Source organism: Anas platyrhynchos, chromosome Z, assembly GCF_047663525.1.
Source record: "Anas platyrhynchos isolate ZD024472 breed Pekin duck chromosome Z, IASCAAS_PekinDuck_T2T, whole genome shotgun sequence".
Lineage (NCBI taxonomy): Eukaryota > Metazoa > Chordata > Aves > Anseriformes > Anatidae > Anas > Anas platyrhynchos.
In genome coordinates, this window is record NC_092621.1 from 13,659,694 (window position 1) to 13,675,016 (window position 15,323).

Genomic DNA, 15,323 nt, shown 5'->3' on the forward strand with positions numbered 1-15,323 from the left:
GGTGGAGTATGTTCATTAGATAATGATGAAAAACCATTTCCACTCCCACCACTGGACTCCTGGTATTATGCACCTTTGAAAGGTTGTGTCTCAGTCCTTATCACAGAATCACAGAATCACAGAATTCCTAGGTTGGAAGAGACCTCAAGATCATCGAGTCCAACCTCTGACCTAACGCTAACAGTCGCCACTAAACCATATCCCTAAGCTCTACATCTAAACGTCTTTTAAAGACCTCCAAAGATGGTAACTCCACCACTTCCCTGGGCAGCCTGTTCCAGTGCCTAACAACCCTTTCAGTAAAGAAGTTCTTCCTAACATCTAACCTAAAACTGCCCTGGTGCAACTTAAGCCCATCTTCGCCGAGGAAAACATGGCCGCCGCCCCCCTGTAGGCAACCCGTGGCCTCAGCAGTAGGCTTACCCCAGATATCAACTATATGCAAATGCTGGTGAGCATGTAGTGAATAGTTTACATATCTACTTTTTCTTCATGGAAAAAAAAAAAATAAATCTCATCACTGTCATGGAGATGGCTCTGAAGATGGATCCAATCGCAGACTATTGGCTAAAGTTGAATGCAGATGAAACAGAATTTCAGATAAGGGCAAGGAGAAGCAACGATGCCACCACGGTGTGTCATTCCTGATAGTTGCACTTCTGTGACACAGCAGTCCTCCACAGTAAAGGCAATGTTTTTGTCTGTAAGTGGATGATGTATCTCAGAAAATGGGTTCAAACTGGCAAATGAATTCCTCCTAAAGCTCAGGGTCATCAGATGTACATGGTACGCTTCTCTCATCATGTCTTCTCTGAGATGGGTGAGCAAGGTATATATTTGTCTTCTAAATCTAATTCCAGGTTTTAGTTCTAGATACTGCACTAAGACTTTTCTTCCTCTGGAGAAAGGTTGCAATAACCAATCTATGCCAAGCGTTAGTCATGTATGCTACTGGAAGACAACCAGTGACTATGCCAATGAGGACAGAGTAAAACCTTACCAGTGAGAAAGCCACTGGGAATCTTTATGTATTTTAGAGGAAACTCAATAGGCTTGCAGTGGATTACCTTTGTTGAAAGGATTTTCCACAACAGTAACTGTCCATGAACCCAAAACTGAATATCCCGCTTCCTTCTAGTAGAAGGCAAGCTTCCAGCATGGCTGCAGAGATAATCTTCCAAAGCTGTAATTAAAATTAAAAAAATGGCTGAATCTGACAACAGCTTGAAACTCAGAGGTATGAACTTTTGTAATATGTAATTTAGCCTCACTATGTCCAGCTGTTACTTTATCACAGATTACTTTTGGTAGGTAGGTGTATGTGAGAAAGAAGACAAACTACAATAGTAGCCAATATGAATGCTGTATGAGAGGGAAAAAGACACCAGAAAAAGAGGAGTGAAAGAAGTACAGATGGAGTTCAAAGAAGAAGAAACACGGAAGTAGCAATGACAGTACACTGTACAAATGCAAAACAATTGCTTGGACAATATATAAAGGACAGACTTAACTTTTGTCTATGCCTTGCCATGACCTCTTTGCTGCTGCTTGCCATGATTTCTTTGCCCTTTTTGCCAACAAGTTAGCAATCACATGCAGCTTTTGGACAGACGTGGAGCCCTGAGTTATTTTGTGCCTTATGAAGTGCAGGAACAAAATTCAGTGCAGTCTGTGACCCAGCTGGGAATTCCTGCCATGGGCTCTGCACTTCTTGAACATGTACTGATTCCTCCAGCCCTGCAAGGCAGGCTGATAAGGATGTGAGAGAGAAACCACTGGCATCTCAAATACGCTAACAGAACTGTTCCTCAGATGTAAGTCCTATGGCCTTGAGCATGGTCTCCCTATGGAGATCTTTCTAAGACCGCCCTTTCCAGGAGGACCAGGCTTCTGTCTCCTTGCCTTATCCACGGGGGACACAAGGTCTGTCCTCTCCACTGTCTCCTGTGGGGACTTTGATTTCGCCCTTAAAAAACTTCTTGAGGTTCTGAGAGTGTTTTTACAGGATATGGGCTCCAACTCCCTTCCTCTGATCTTTTGTCCAAAAGGACTTCATCACCATTTCCTTGTCTTCTCTCGTACCCTGAGAGGGTACAGCTTTCCATATTCTCATGTCTCAGCATTGTTCCTGCAGAGAGACAGTTTTTCTTCTGACCCCCCCCCTCCCCTCCACACCCCTCCCTATGCCATGCCATAAAATTAGAGCCTGAAACTCACTGAACAGTGTCAGTGTTATGAATTTAATAACATTCAGAAAGGGACTGTATAAATATGCATAATTTATATGGACATCAAAACCACTTGCAGCTATCAAAGTGAACAGCAAAACAAACAAATGAGGTTCATTTTCAAAACAAAGCCCACACAAACCCTGAAGACATAACAACTCTGATGTCTCGGGGTTTAAACTGATCTCTAACTAACCGAGATTAGGATGAGACCTAAAGCGGGGGGCAGGTAATCCTGTGCCTGACTAATGCGAAGTTTCTCGCACCTTCACTCTGTCTGTTAAATTTCAAAGGGATCCTGGGTGTGAGTTTTTGTCCCACCAACATTATATTGCTCCGAAGGGATGCTTTGGGCTGCTCCTGGCTCAGCCCTTCCTGTTTTTTTCTTGGGATCCTCGAACACCATGACTTCCCCTTGCCTTCCTCCCCCCATCCCCTCCAATCTCCACCGAGTTTCTATATTAGTCTGAGTGGCCGGGATAGTTCTCAGCCTCCATCTGGGGAGATTAAACTCACTTCATCCTCTTAACTCAGCAACAACTTCCTCACCGAATCCTCTCCCCGCCTTGCCCCGGGCTTGGTTTCCACCCCGGCCCCGGCCCTCCCAGGGGAACCGGGGAACGAGTCCGGAGCCCCCCACCCGAGCTTCAGCTCCAGCGGGGCGAGGGCCAGCCGATCCCAGGGTGCCGGGGACCGGGAGGGGGCCGAGGACACCCCAACCTCAGGGGGAGGGCAGGGCCGGGGGGGCGGCACCGGGGGCTCCCTGCGGGGGGCTCTGGGCGGTCCGGGGCCGCCGCCCGCCCCGGGGGGGGCTGTAATCCCATCAAAGCGCCGGACCCAGCCGCCGCCTCCTCCTCCTCTTCCTCCTCCTCTTTCACCTCCTCCTTCTCCGCTTCCCTTCCCGGCTCGGTAAAAGCCCCGCCGCGCCCGCCCCAGCCCCGCTCCCCGCTCGGCTGCCGAGCACAGGGGGGACGCCGGCCCCGGCCCCCAGCCCCCGGCCCGGGGGGCGGCGGGGGATCGCGGAGCACATGGAGGTGCCGGGACCCTGTCCCTGTCCCTGCCGCCGCCTCTCCTCCTTGCTGCTGCTGCTGCTGGCTTCGTGCATCGGCTGCGCGGCCGCCCCACGGAGGAGCATCCCCCGCCGGCAAGGTAAGGCGGGGGGGTGGGGGGGCGGGGGGCGGGGGGCGGATTTGGGGTGCCTGTTCTCCCAGGTGCTCGCTTTCTTCGTGAAGTTTTGCCACCTTTTAAAAGCAGAGTCGTCCCCCTCGGAGCACCCTTTCCCTCTCGGAGCGTCCTCGCCTCCTGGAGCATCCTCCCCGCCGGGACGCCAGCGGGGCCGTGCGGGAGCGCACGCCGGGGATACATTTCTCGGGCTCGTCCGTCTGTCCGTCCTGGTCCGTGAAGCACCGGGCAGGACCTCTGCCTCTGGCCTCCGTGCCAGCCTCCGGTCTTGGGCAGCGAGGCTGCGGCGTGGGTAGCGAAGGATGCAAGGCAGGGAGTAGCAAATGTGGGAGGAAGCGCCAAGGAGGCGAGAAGTGCACCCAAACCCGCAGGTACCCCGAACCGAGGCATCTCAACCGGGCGGTGCGCGGTCCTCGGCGGAGAAAAGTTAAAAGCCTGTACCCTGGGCAGCCGCCACAGCCCCTGCAGCCTGTGAGACGGGGAGGTTAAACCGAGGGGGGACGCGGAGCATGGTGAAAGTTGGGCTTCCTGCACGTCCAGAAGTCGCGGTGCGCAGCGCCAGGGACTAAACTGGGGCTCAGCGCTGGTTTGTGTCGCTGCCTTCAGCGGGATCAGACCAGTGGAAAGTTTAACAAGTTTAAGTACGTTTTGCCTTGGCTGTCAAAATGTTTGCAGGATGAGACCCTGTCTGTGAGAAAACGTTTCTGTCGCTGTTTTTTTTTTTTTTTTTTTTCTTGCTCTCGGGGGAAAAAATATGCCCATACAGTTGGAAACTTAATACTTAAATGCAGCCTGAGCTTAAAGCCCTCACTGGACAGATGGCTAATTTTACTGGTCTGACCTTGTCTCCTAGGGATCTAGTCCCATGATCCTTGGTGATCATAATAGCCACCATTAAGTACTTGAGGAAATTAGGTGGACAGTAGTTGTGAATGAGACGATTAACTGATTGCATTAAAATACTGGATTTGTGGAGTTGGGGGCGGAAAAGTGTAAATATTTTTAGAGATTTCTTTAACGTACTGGTCTACTTGCTTCACACCAGGACAAAAATGGAGGAAACGAATTCCTGCGCATTAAATTATAATAGTTTAAAGCTTGGAAACAAATTAGTCGAGGTACTGTGGAAGAGATGAATTAATACACTTGTGCTGTGTGTACCATACTTTTGTTAGCTACATATTATTTTTTTCCTTACTTATGTTCTTTCAGGTTTTGATTGATTCAATTATACATTTCTTTCTCTTTTTCCATATAAGTGGTCAGTTTTACCTGGAAGCATTTTTCAAAACCTGTGCAAACATTTTAAAATCCACTTGTAGCGAGATTTGAAGAAGGAGGTCTCCCAGAGAGCTTCTGTGCAGCAGTGTATAATTTAAATCCCATCTGCATTCTGCCAAGGGCTATTGGAATTGCAGGCTCCCCAGAATCCCGTGGCTGGGTCTGTGCTGTGTAATATCATTGTCAAAGCACCGAGAACAGGTGTAGCTCAAGGTAACCCACATCTCTGTCTTTTTCCTGCACCTTATCATATGCTTGACAGCCAAGAGCAAGAGGGAACTGTCATTTACTTGCACATCCAAAAGTAGTGGATGAAGAAGAGAAACAATACCAAAAAGTTCTTTTAAATGTTTCTTGTTCCCCTTTCACTTTGCCTTTTTAATAGCAGTGGAAGTGGGTCTTGCACAGAAGTTGTATCTGAGGTGCAAGCAAAAGGTCATATTGAGAGAAAAGCAATAAAACCAATTTCCAATAATGGGAGCTGGCTGGCAGGTCTTGTGCATTGAAAGAAAAAAGGTAGTCTAATGCATCTCCATTTTTCCAAATTTTTCATTCAGAGCGCAGCTTACAAAGATCAATTTTGTAATTCCAAGAAAGCAGCAGAGTGAAAAATGTATTAGTGAAGTTAAAAATAAATAATATAGGAAAATTGCCATAAATGCAGCTTGTTAAATTCAGGAAAAAAAGCTGTTGTACTCAAATTTGAAACATCCTGATGACTGTTAAACTCATTTGAACATTTATTTACAGTTACATGATACATTTGCTGGAGACAAAGAAATATTATGCCAGACACTTTGGACAGGGCTTAAAACAAATCCTTAGACACCGTGTGGTGAGCAGGGTAGTTGGGAACAGATTAGGCTGGGATTCTCTAAATCTTGTTCTCCCAGAAGCTGGCACTCATGCTGCTGCTTTTAAATTGTTTTGTTTTGTTTTGTTTTCTTTTTTTTTTTTTCTTTTGCCTTCCACAAAGCCACAGATTTTTCTGTTTTAAGTTTCTATCAACTGACTGAACGCTGAAAAGCCTAAACCTAGCCTGCAATGTGTAACACTACTACTGATATAAACATATATCATTGAATCTTAATGGTTCTATGATTTTAGGGAATTATAGAGGAAAGAGCCAACTCCTTAAGTGATTTCCCATGGATGCTCATTGCATGAACTTGTTGCACTGTGTTGTGTTAATACTTCTTTAGTATCAGAATGTAAAGTTCCAAAGCCCTATAAAATATTAAAACCCTTGAGTTGGTCTGCATGGAGTAAATAAGATATTCATATCTCATGCTTTGGGATTTGTTGTTGTTATTATGCTTACCAATCAATATAAACAGAGATCGGACTTGAATTGCCTAGCTTGTAGCAGTTTCCCAGATGACCATACTGGTAGACTTGGTGTGTAAGTGCAGGAAGACTCAGACCTATTAAAGTCTGAAGAAGACTTTACTAGAGTGTAGCACTAAATATCAGGGCCAGATTTTCAAAAGGGCTCAGCTCCCAGGTCAGCAGTACAGTATAAGACTTTTTTTCCAGAGAACTTGGCACTGAAGTAGTTGAATTCTTTAGAAAATCTGGCTATAATAAGAGCTGCTGGATATGGAACACTTTTGAAAATCTAGCCCTATTTAGATATCAAAATAGGTCAGGCTACCCTGAAAATCAGGCCTACACACACGGAAAATGTATCTGTCTTTGGGAAAGAAGGCTTTTATTTTACTTTTTAAAATATAGTAAATTTGGTGGAACAATACTAGAATGGGTTGTAAATCTCTATCTTATTAAATCTCACAGGTAAAGCATGTAAGGATAAGGCTGACCTGCTGCTGAATCCAAAATCTCTTTAAGAAAAGGAATGAGTTTGAAGAAGGGATGATTCCTGATGCTAGGGCTGCAGCGCTGACAGAGACACTGTATATCTGCGACATAGAACCAATAAAGAAAACATGAATAATATATCTGGGGGGAGATTAATATAATTCTTTTATTTTTCCAGGTATAGGTCAAAATGTGCTATCAGAATACACTGTTCAATGTCTTGAATATCAGTACATTCAAACAAACAGTAACTATGTATGGATTTGGTGTTGTTCATCATGTAAGAGTACAAGTAGTGTCACAACATTGTGTGACATTTTCATTTTGCTTGGGCTTGGTGTCGTAACTCTGTGGCCTGTATTCTGGTAATTGTTGCTAACATTGATCAATCCCACCAGCACCTTGTGAAGGTGTTTCTTTGGGAGCTACCAGCATTCTCTTAATGGCCTCTGGGAAAGAAAATAACCTTTTATCTGGGAAAGCACAAAATTATTTCACTTTAGCATGTTCCTTCATATGCCACTGTTAGTCATTCATTTTGAATTATGTTTTCTGATTTTAGTTAATCTTATTCGCAGCACAGTGTGTTCAGTTCTGTCCATCCTGAAGTCATTATCTTCCACTGTAAAAGGAAACTTTGGCTAAGTGTGTTTCTTAAGCAGCATTTTACTGATGCTGCCTCCAAAACTACAGTACAGCCTTCCACCACTACTCAGAAAGGTAAAACTAGGTAACAGAATTTTAAAAATTTGTGACATTATACCTGTACCAGTGGTTGAGTTTCCCCCAACCTTAGGAAAAGAGGGGTGATTTGGGAGTTAAAGGTGCTAGAGTGAGCCTTGGGAAACCATCCTGTCCTGAGGCTGCCACAGACTTGCTTTGAGGCTTTGCCAGTCCTTCTCAGGCCAGGCTTTCTGTTTTAAAAGTGGAGTTAGGCTGGTTTTGTACTTTTATCCTTTTCCAGTCATGCCACATTAAAGTGTAGGAAGACTTTTATATGCTGGTCAACACAGCTCAATTTAGTCAAGGCTGATAGGCTTAATTAACATTTTTACCTTACTAATATTGTGTAGGTGAGTGTCTCCATATCTTGCAGTGTGTCTTGCAGAAAAAACCTCTCCTTTTCTCTGGACGATGCATGGCAATTACACTAATAACAGATATACTGGACTAGGCAGGGCACATTATATAGCCTGTATATCTCTTTATGAGTGAGCACATCCAATGCTCAAATTAATGTTTTTAAGGTTAAACTTAACGGGAAGGATTCTGAGTACTGGTCATCTGAGAGATCCGAAGGAGCAGGAGAAAACCCTGTTGTCTTAGCACAGAAAATTTCAATGGATGAGGTCTCTTCAGTGCTCCACAAACTCATCAGTTAGCCCAGAGTATTCCTGGGAGTTTCCCATTCCTTAGATCAAACTTATATTGGGGTCAGCCTATAACTGAGGGCTTACACCCCTTTGAAGTGGTTAATAATTTGATTATTTCATACATAAGAGTGCACAATTTGGTCCCCTGTTTGTTGGTGAATGTGTAGCAATGCTCTGTGATTATGTAATAAAAGACTTCCTAAACCACAGGCATGCAGGAGACTATGTTAACTATGTGATCCTGATTCAAATTTCCTATTTTTTTTTTCCTGTGCAAAAAAATGTTCTTTCTGGGAATAACAAACAAACAAACAAATAAATAAATAAAAAGGAAACAATACCTAAAACTTGTTCTTCACAATTAATTCCAACTGAAAGGAAATACTTTTGGCTAAGAACAGGCGAGAATTGATTTCCTCTTTATTTTTAGTGAAGATACTTACACATGAAAACCAAACTAGTTCTTTCATATAAATAAAATCCCCATACCTTTTAAATGTGAACAACCAAGACACAGAAAATGTGAATGTTTTTTTTTTTTTCTTCAGACTTTTCAGGGTCTCTGAGCTGAGAACAATCACAGCAGAGCTCATCTTTGAAAGAAACTGCTTCAGGATGGCATAAGCCACTGAAAATTGGAGGCTTAGGGGGAAAGCTCCATTGAAGCAGTTAGCTAACCCAAAGGTAGCTAATGATACGGTGTGTGGTGATCCATAAAACCCTCCAGGTGAGAAGTGTGTAGTGTGAAATACACTAGGTTCACAGCAGTTCTTCTACAGAGCACAGCACTGTGTAATTACACCCAGGAGTAAGGGCTGCACATGGGGAATGCTCTTAAGGATTTTGGCCTTGAAATGAAAGAGATCCACACAATACTGACCCAGGGAACATTTTATCCAACAGGAAGAGGACCACTAGCAGGCTGTGGGGAAAACCATTTCTTCTGTTAGTGACTTGCTGGACATGTAATTGGACAATCAAAAGACACTGGCTTTGTTTTCTTAAAAAAGATCTTTCATTCAGGCATTGCCAGAAGTTATCCTGGATAATTTTTAGACCTGGAAGAGATGAACCATGACAAGGTGCTATCACATTCTGGATTTTTGTAATTCATATGCCAAGTGTTGATAGATTATCTTCTAATATACCTTGTTGTTGATAAACACTTTTGAAACAGTGCAGACAACAGTTGTGTTAAAAGCAATTGCTCTGAAAAGGGAACAATGAGTTCCCCGTGTACTCAGAGGATAGTGAAGCTGGTGTAACTCACAGAGAAAGATCTCCAAGGCTGGAAGAATCCCAAGGCAAATTATCCTGCACACCTCTCATGATTTTTAGTCACTTAAATTTTCTGACACCTGTGAAAATTATGGTGCAGTCAAATATCAACATCTGTGTATGTTTTGAACTTGCAATTTGAATTGCCTTTCTAAAATGAGGGGAAATGAGCATGTTGTGAATGTTGAGCATGCACCTTTCAAATACAGAAATTATTCCAATTCTTCTGATGTGTCGGAGGCATTATTGCACATTATAAAGTTATAAACTGAGACCAGCTTTGTGTTGCTGAGCTTAAAAATCTTCTGAAAATAAATAAAAAAACCCCTAAGGGCAAAGATTATAGAGAATTTCACTCAGATTATTCCTGCTTACATGACAAATTTCAGCTAAAAGATCATTTTAGGAAAAAAAATCGAACAAAGGCCATACACTGCAAATGATTGAAAATTAGTGTCTAGGATCCAAACTTTTGTTATATAATTAGAGTTACCAGAAGCCAGAACTTGTTACTTAGAACAGAAATGTTAGTTCTGTTTCATATCCTGCTTTCTAGATAATCACAGAAGGCAACATCTTTCTAAAAATAAGCAGGCTTTTTACGAAGATAGCTGTTTCAAGAGGTGATGGTTTTGCAGCCGGTTCTCCAGCCATGCACATGGAGACCAGCATCCTGGCATTTTTAGCTCACGTTCTTGTTTCCTGACATTCCTGTTCCTACATGATCCCATTTCATGCAGGTTGCTCCTGTTTTCATCTCAACTGCACAGTCAAACTAGCAGCACCATGGTATGGGGAGGTCTATGGTCAAGAACTGCAACTCTGTCCATATATACATGTAGGTTAATGGACTTGGCTTGGTAGCTTGAGATGAGAATGTCTGAGCCATCTACATCTGTGGAGTAGTAAGACATATGAGTAAGACATAAGTACAGTGAAAAAAGAAATCTGCACTATATTAGGGGAAGAAAGTCACAGAGGACTGGGCAACGCTTAAAATGATCAGAAATGGGTAAAGAAAGATGCATTTGAACCAGATAATGCCAAGAGAAGGACACAGCTTGTGTGGTGAGGCAGCTGCTCTGGTGAGGTTTAGGGCCAAGGACTTGAGTATAAAAGCTGTGGAAACCACCAGAACAGGGAACACTTTGAGAGGAGCTGGGAGTATTAGATATTAGCTCTGTTGGCATTGTGGCTGTGCATGGGTCATTTGCTGTTTGCTTTAGTAGCCAGTCTCTTCTTACACTGGGATGTATTTCCATGTCTCATTGTCTTGCAGCAAAGGTTTTTTCTCTCACTGTCACTCTCTCTGCTTTCACATACCAGTTCTTGATTCTGGTTCTTCTGATATATGGCCATGTCCTATGTTACATTAGTGCAGGGATTCAGGTTTAAAAAACAAACAAACAAACAAACAAACAAAACCCTTCTATTTCAGTTACATACTATTTTTAAATAATTTTATTTTACTTATACTTATACATATATATATATATTCCTGTTAGAAATAGTTTATGGAGAGACTCGCTGTCTGCAGAAGACAGTGAAATTGTCCTAATCCTTATGGAGGAACTGATATGGAGAATAATTTCCTGCTCCTTGAGAAGATGCCACATTTGTTCCCTGACCTGTCTTCCTGTAGCCTTTAATAAAACCACAGTTGCATTTGTGCTGGCTTCTCCTGTCATGTTAGGATCATTATACAGTGCTATCTAACTATGTCTTTCTGTCAATGCACAGAAGTTATGGTGTAGGTTTAGTGCCATAAGTTAGTATGTTGTTACATAATTCTATTCTTGTAGAAACACAGAAATTTCTAGTCCTTGTCTGAGTTTGCTTTTATATCTATGAGACCCTCTTCCAGGGTAGAGGGCTGGCTCCACCTAAGTGGTGCAAAAACATCTTTGCCATCAGGTTGGATGTACCCATGAGTAGGGCTTCAAACTAGGAATGACAAAGGAGAGAAGATGCGACCCCACAGTCAGGCGAGGAAGCAAAGGGTTGGGTTGACAAGAAAAGCAGATATGGGACCCTGAAACCAGCAACTTGGGAATGGGTCCCATCCCAAGTGTATGCACACCAGTAAGGAAGTGCAGACAGGACATCATTGTAGTGGAAACTTGAATAAAAAGAAAACATACATGATGTGTAAGCAGGGTAAGGTGACCCAGGAGGAATACAGACTGTATCTGAGCATGCAGTATTGGGGTTAGGAAAGCCAAAGTCCAACCTGGTAAGGGACATGAAGGGCAACAGGAAGACTTTCTGCAGTTGTCTCAGCAGCAAAACAAAGTGTAGGGAAAATGCGGATGGAAAGAGAATTGGTGACAAAAATCATGCAAAAGGCTGAGGTGCATAATGCCTTCTTCACCTCAGTTTTTACTGGCAACACCAACTGTTAAATATCCTCATGAGCGACCTAGGTGGTGGGACAGTGTAACCTCCACAAATTGCTGAAGATACATAACTGTGAGGAGCTGGGTGATACATCAAAGGGTGGAGTCTGCCATTCAAAGAGACCTCAGCTGGATGGAGAAATGGTCTGACAGGAACCTCACTGAGTTCAACAAAGGGACGTGCAAAGTCCTACATCTGGAGAGGAACAACCACAAACACCAGTATGTGCTGGGGGCTGACTGGCTGGGTAGCCGTGGTTGATGTGCCCTGTCCTCAGCCCACACATTTTTTGCTTGTCATATGGCCAGCTTTGACCTCTTTGTACCTTAATCTTTATGTATGAGTGTCGCTGTGTGTGTGTACATAATACACTTGTGCTTGTGAGGTTTTTCTCTCTGAGAAATTTCCATTTTTCCAGAAGCCCCCCTTGAATTTTGTTTCTTGTACAAAGTGAACTACTCCTTTGAGAGTTCACTTTTGCATTTTGTATCTAAGGAACATTGAGAGAGAAATTTTTCTTAGGTAAAGCAAAGAGATTAAGAGACATCAAGGAGAGTATTTTTCAAGTAGCATGAACAATTTTGCTGTGGTTCCCATTGAAGATAATAAGCTTTGGATAGTAAACTCCTGAAAAAATACAGCTTTAAGTGTTATTTATTGATGGGAAAATAAAATTTCAAGTTATTTATTTGGCGTTCTTATAGTTTAATAGGCCTTTATGCATACATATATATGTATACATATGAAGCTAATTTTTTTGATAGTTAATATAGCCTTTGCTATGTAGCCTTTGATATAATAATTTGATAATTAATATAGCCTTTGGTATGTAGTTACCCTATACATTTACCCATAAGGACTAAGAAAAAATGTAACAGTCTGATTTTCATCCTTAATTTATCATTTTATTTCAGAACAGTAAAAGTCTACTTAGTATGGATTATTTTTATCAGCAATGCCTAAGAGTTGTTTATGAGCTTTAAGCACTGAGTGATCAGCTTTGCTCATGTTCTCTGGTTTCTGCTTTTGATATAGTTTGGAGGGCCATATGTCTCAGTGTGGCTTATGGCAAACATGTTGATAACATGCTTGCCATAAACATGAAGAAAACATCTTCATGTTTAGAATATTAGACTAGACTGAATATTATCAGTGTGGATAAAGATAAATACTAAACCATTGTAAAATTTAATATAAGCTTCTTGTGATAAAATATAAAAGGAAAGAATAATAGCAGGAGGAGTGACCTGCTCAATTTAGGCACATAATCCATTTTTAATCTTTACGGTCAATGAAACAGTTTTGCTAAAGCAAGCTCCCAAATCTTCCGTGTATTTATTCAGTAGTGGGCACCTGTGGAGAGGTTCACAGTACCTGTTACTTAAAGAGGGAGGTGGGCACTTCAACCAGAACATCTGTTTAGAAAGGGTCCCTATCCCACCTGCTGTCTCCTCCCACGTCCTGGTGTCCTGTCACTTGCCCTGTTTTGCTTCTGGAGCACATCTCACGGTTGTGCTCCTAACATCTCAGTTACATATCCCACAAGAGAACAGAGAATAGCATTTTTTCTTCCGTGGAAGTGGGTTGAGTTCCATCGGATAACACGCAAGGCAGCACAGAAGGTGAGGGTGCAGCAAGGTGTCTGCCAGGCTGGTGCAGCAGAGACATCAAGAATTGTGGCAGCCTGCTCCAGAGCTGGGGCTTTGACAGATGAAGTGCAAGCCTGGATTTAGGGTGTAAGTGTTAGATTTTGGCTCAGGCTTCCAGAAGTACACCTGACATTATGCATCCTGAGTGTCTTGGTGGGGCTTTTAAAATCTGTCTATACCATGTCTGTACTGGAAGTAGGAAACACTTCCATTCGGAGAACTATTTCAATTAGTATCTTACATGTGGTTATAATTCATGCAATTATTTTAGCCTTCTCATCAGTAATTATCAGAGACAAAAGGTTATAAGAGTTTTGTGGAGATTGCCCTGTCTGTCCCTCCTCACAAAGGCAGGATAGGTACAAACCAGACCTTTACCTGGAGATAATGCTTTACCCTGCTTTTAGCCTTCAGCACCAGAAATTCCCCACAAAGCTGTGCCAGTGCATAATTAACCATGGGTAGACTATTTTTTTTCTTATATCTAGCTCTTCAGAGATTCTTTGAAAAATCAGTTTCTGATTCTTCTCACAGCTGGAAGGCTGGGTCACTGTGCACCATGCAGAGCTGCTGGCAGCAGAGCCTGGCTGGAGGAGCTCAGGGAGGCAGTGGGGCTTCTCCTCTCTGGCCTTCTTTCCTGCAGTCTCCATGGCAAAGGCAAGCCAGGAAAAGCCATGATGAAGTCACCACTGACGTTGTGCCTTCTTGTTTTTAATAGGATTCCCTGTGTTGTACTGTAACTTGTCGGGAGCTTTGCCTCTTTTCTTCCTTTTCCTTGGGTTATAAAAACTCCCAAGAGCATCACCTCAAGAGTACCTGGGGCGGATAACAGACAATATATACTGCAACAGAAAAACATCATGTGGGTCCAAATCTGTCATTATGTTGATGTTGAGGTTTTCTGTTGGGTTTATTACAGTATTTTTAAGAACTGAGCAAGATGGGGCTCATCACTCCAAAGGTTTGTGCAGTGTGGTCTGGACTGCTGAACAACCGTGCTTCCTCTGTAGCGCCATAATATCTGCGGTGTGTGCGCTGCTGCTGATGGTGATGATGTGTAGGTGATCCAGTGGGTCTCCTCATGTCGGGATCCCATGGGTTAGCAGTGGTGTGAGGATACATGCTGTGCTCTGATCCAGGCTCTGCCAGTACTGTGACTGGGAAAGGAACTAGCAACTTTCTGCCCCATGTGCAACATCCATCCCCTCTTGCATTGCTCTCCAGTAGGCAACTCATGCAGAGCAGTGACCATCAAGATTACTGCATTTTCTGATGCTTTCCATGTTGGTGCTGCTGCTCAGTGCACCACAAGCAGGATCAAGAGGGACCATCTGAGATTCCCTTATTTCAGTCATCATCTTTTGTAATTATTGCGGTTGGGAGATTCTTGCTTTCTTATGTACCCAGCAGTGGGAGCTGGAAAATTCTTCAAAGAGATGAAAAGATGGCACATTTTTTTCATTTAGGATTTCCTGACCTTTTTTGGTCTGTCACGCTGTCTTCGTGCTGCTGTGGTGTTTACGTAACCTAGTTCAGTCTGTAAAAAGCAGAGAAAGGAAAAAAGACCCTATCATCATTTCAGTGGGAGAGTGTATTATGGGCCACAATACACTTTGTTTCAACACTAGGAGTGGATAGAAGTTTTTTCTCAAAATCAACTTTTCATGATTAAGTACCATTTCAATAAAAATAATTTTTTGATGAATTAATGAAATTAATTAAGTAAAGCTTGAAACAAAAAGAATTTGTCTTTCTGGAGAAGATTTGTTCTGAAAACTTCATTGGAGAATTAGTTGGAACTGTCTTGCATAAGGTTTTTATTCCTGTTTCTTATTTCACGATGTTTGTAGTGACAGCCAGCATTTCAATTGCAAATTTATCTTGTTTCATGGGACACACATAGGAGGCACATCAACCCAGAAAATATAATCCTTCAGTCAGTACCTCTTAGCAGTTATCCAGAGAGATTGACAAAAAAAAATAATGAAGAAACCATTTCATTTTATTGATCTATAGTCTAAAGATTTTTTTTTTATTATTATTATTTTTTTTCTGAAGAGGAAACTAATAAAGATGAAATGAATCATCTTGTTCACCTTAAATGATTTACCACAGTA

At 42.6% G+C, this 15,323-nt stretch overlaps 1 protein-coding gene across 3 annotated transcripts in view; it reads left to right on the forward strand.

Moving 5' to 3' along the window:
- The first annotated feature begins 2,848 nt into the window (after nt 1-2,848).
- The window catches only part of EGFLAM (EGF like, fibronectin type III and laminin G domains), a 74,653-nt gene continuing 62,178 nt past the window's right edge, over nt 2,849-15,323 (forward strand). Inside the window, exon 1 of one of the 3 annotated variants that reach the window (XM_072031632.1) lies at nt 2,849-3,377. In XM_072031632.1, the coding sequence (XP_071887733.1) occupies nt 3,257-3,377 (121 nt within the window). In that variant the 5' untranslated portion in view covers nt 2,849-3,256. The remainder of the gene's footprint in view (nt 3,378-15,323) is intronic. The other 2 variants (XM_038169727.2, XM_038169726.2) reach the window with 2 other exon arrangements.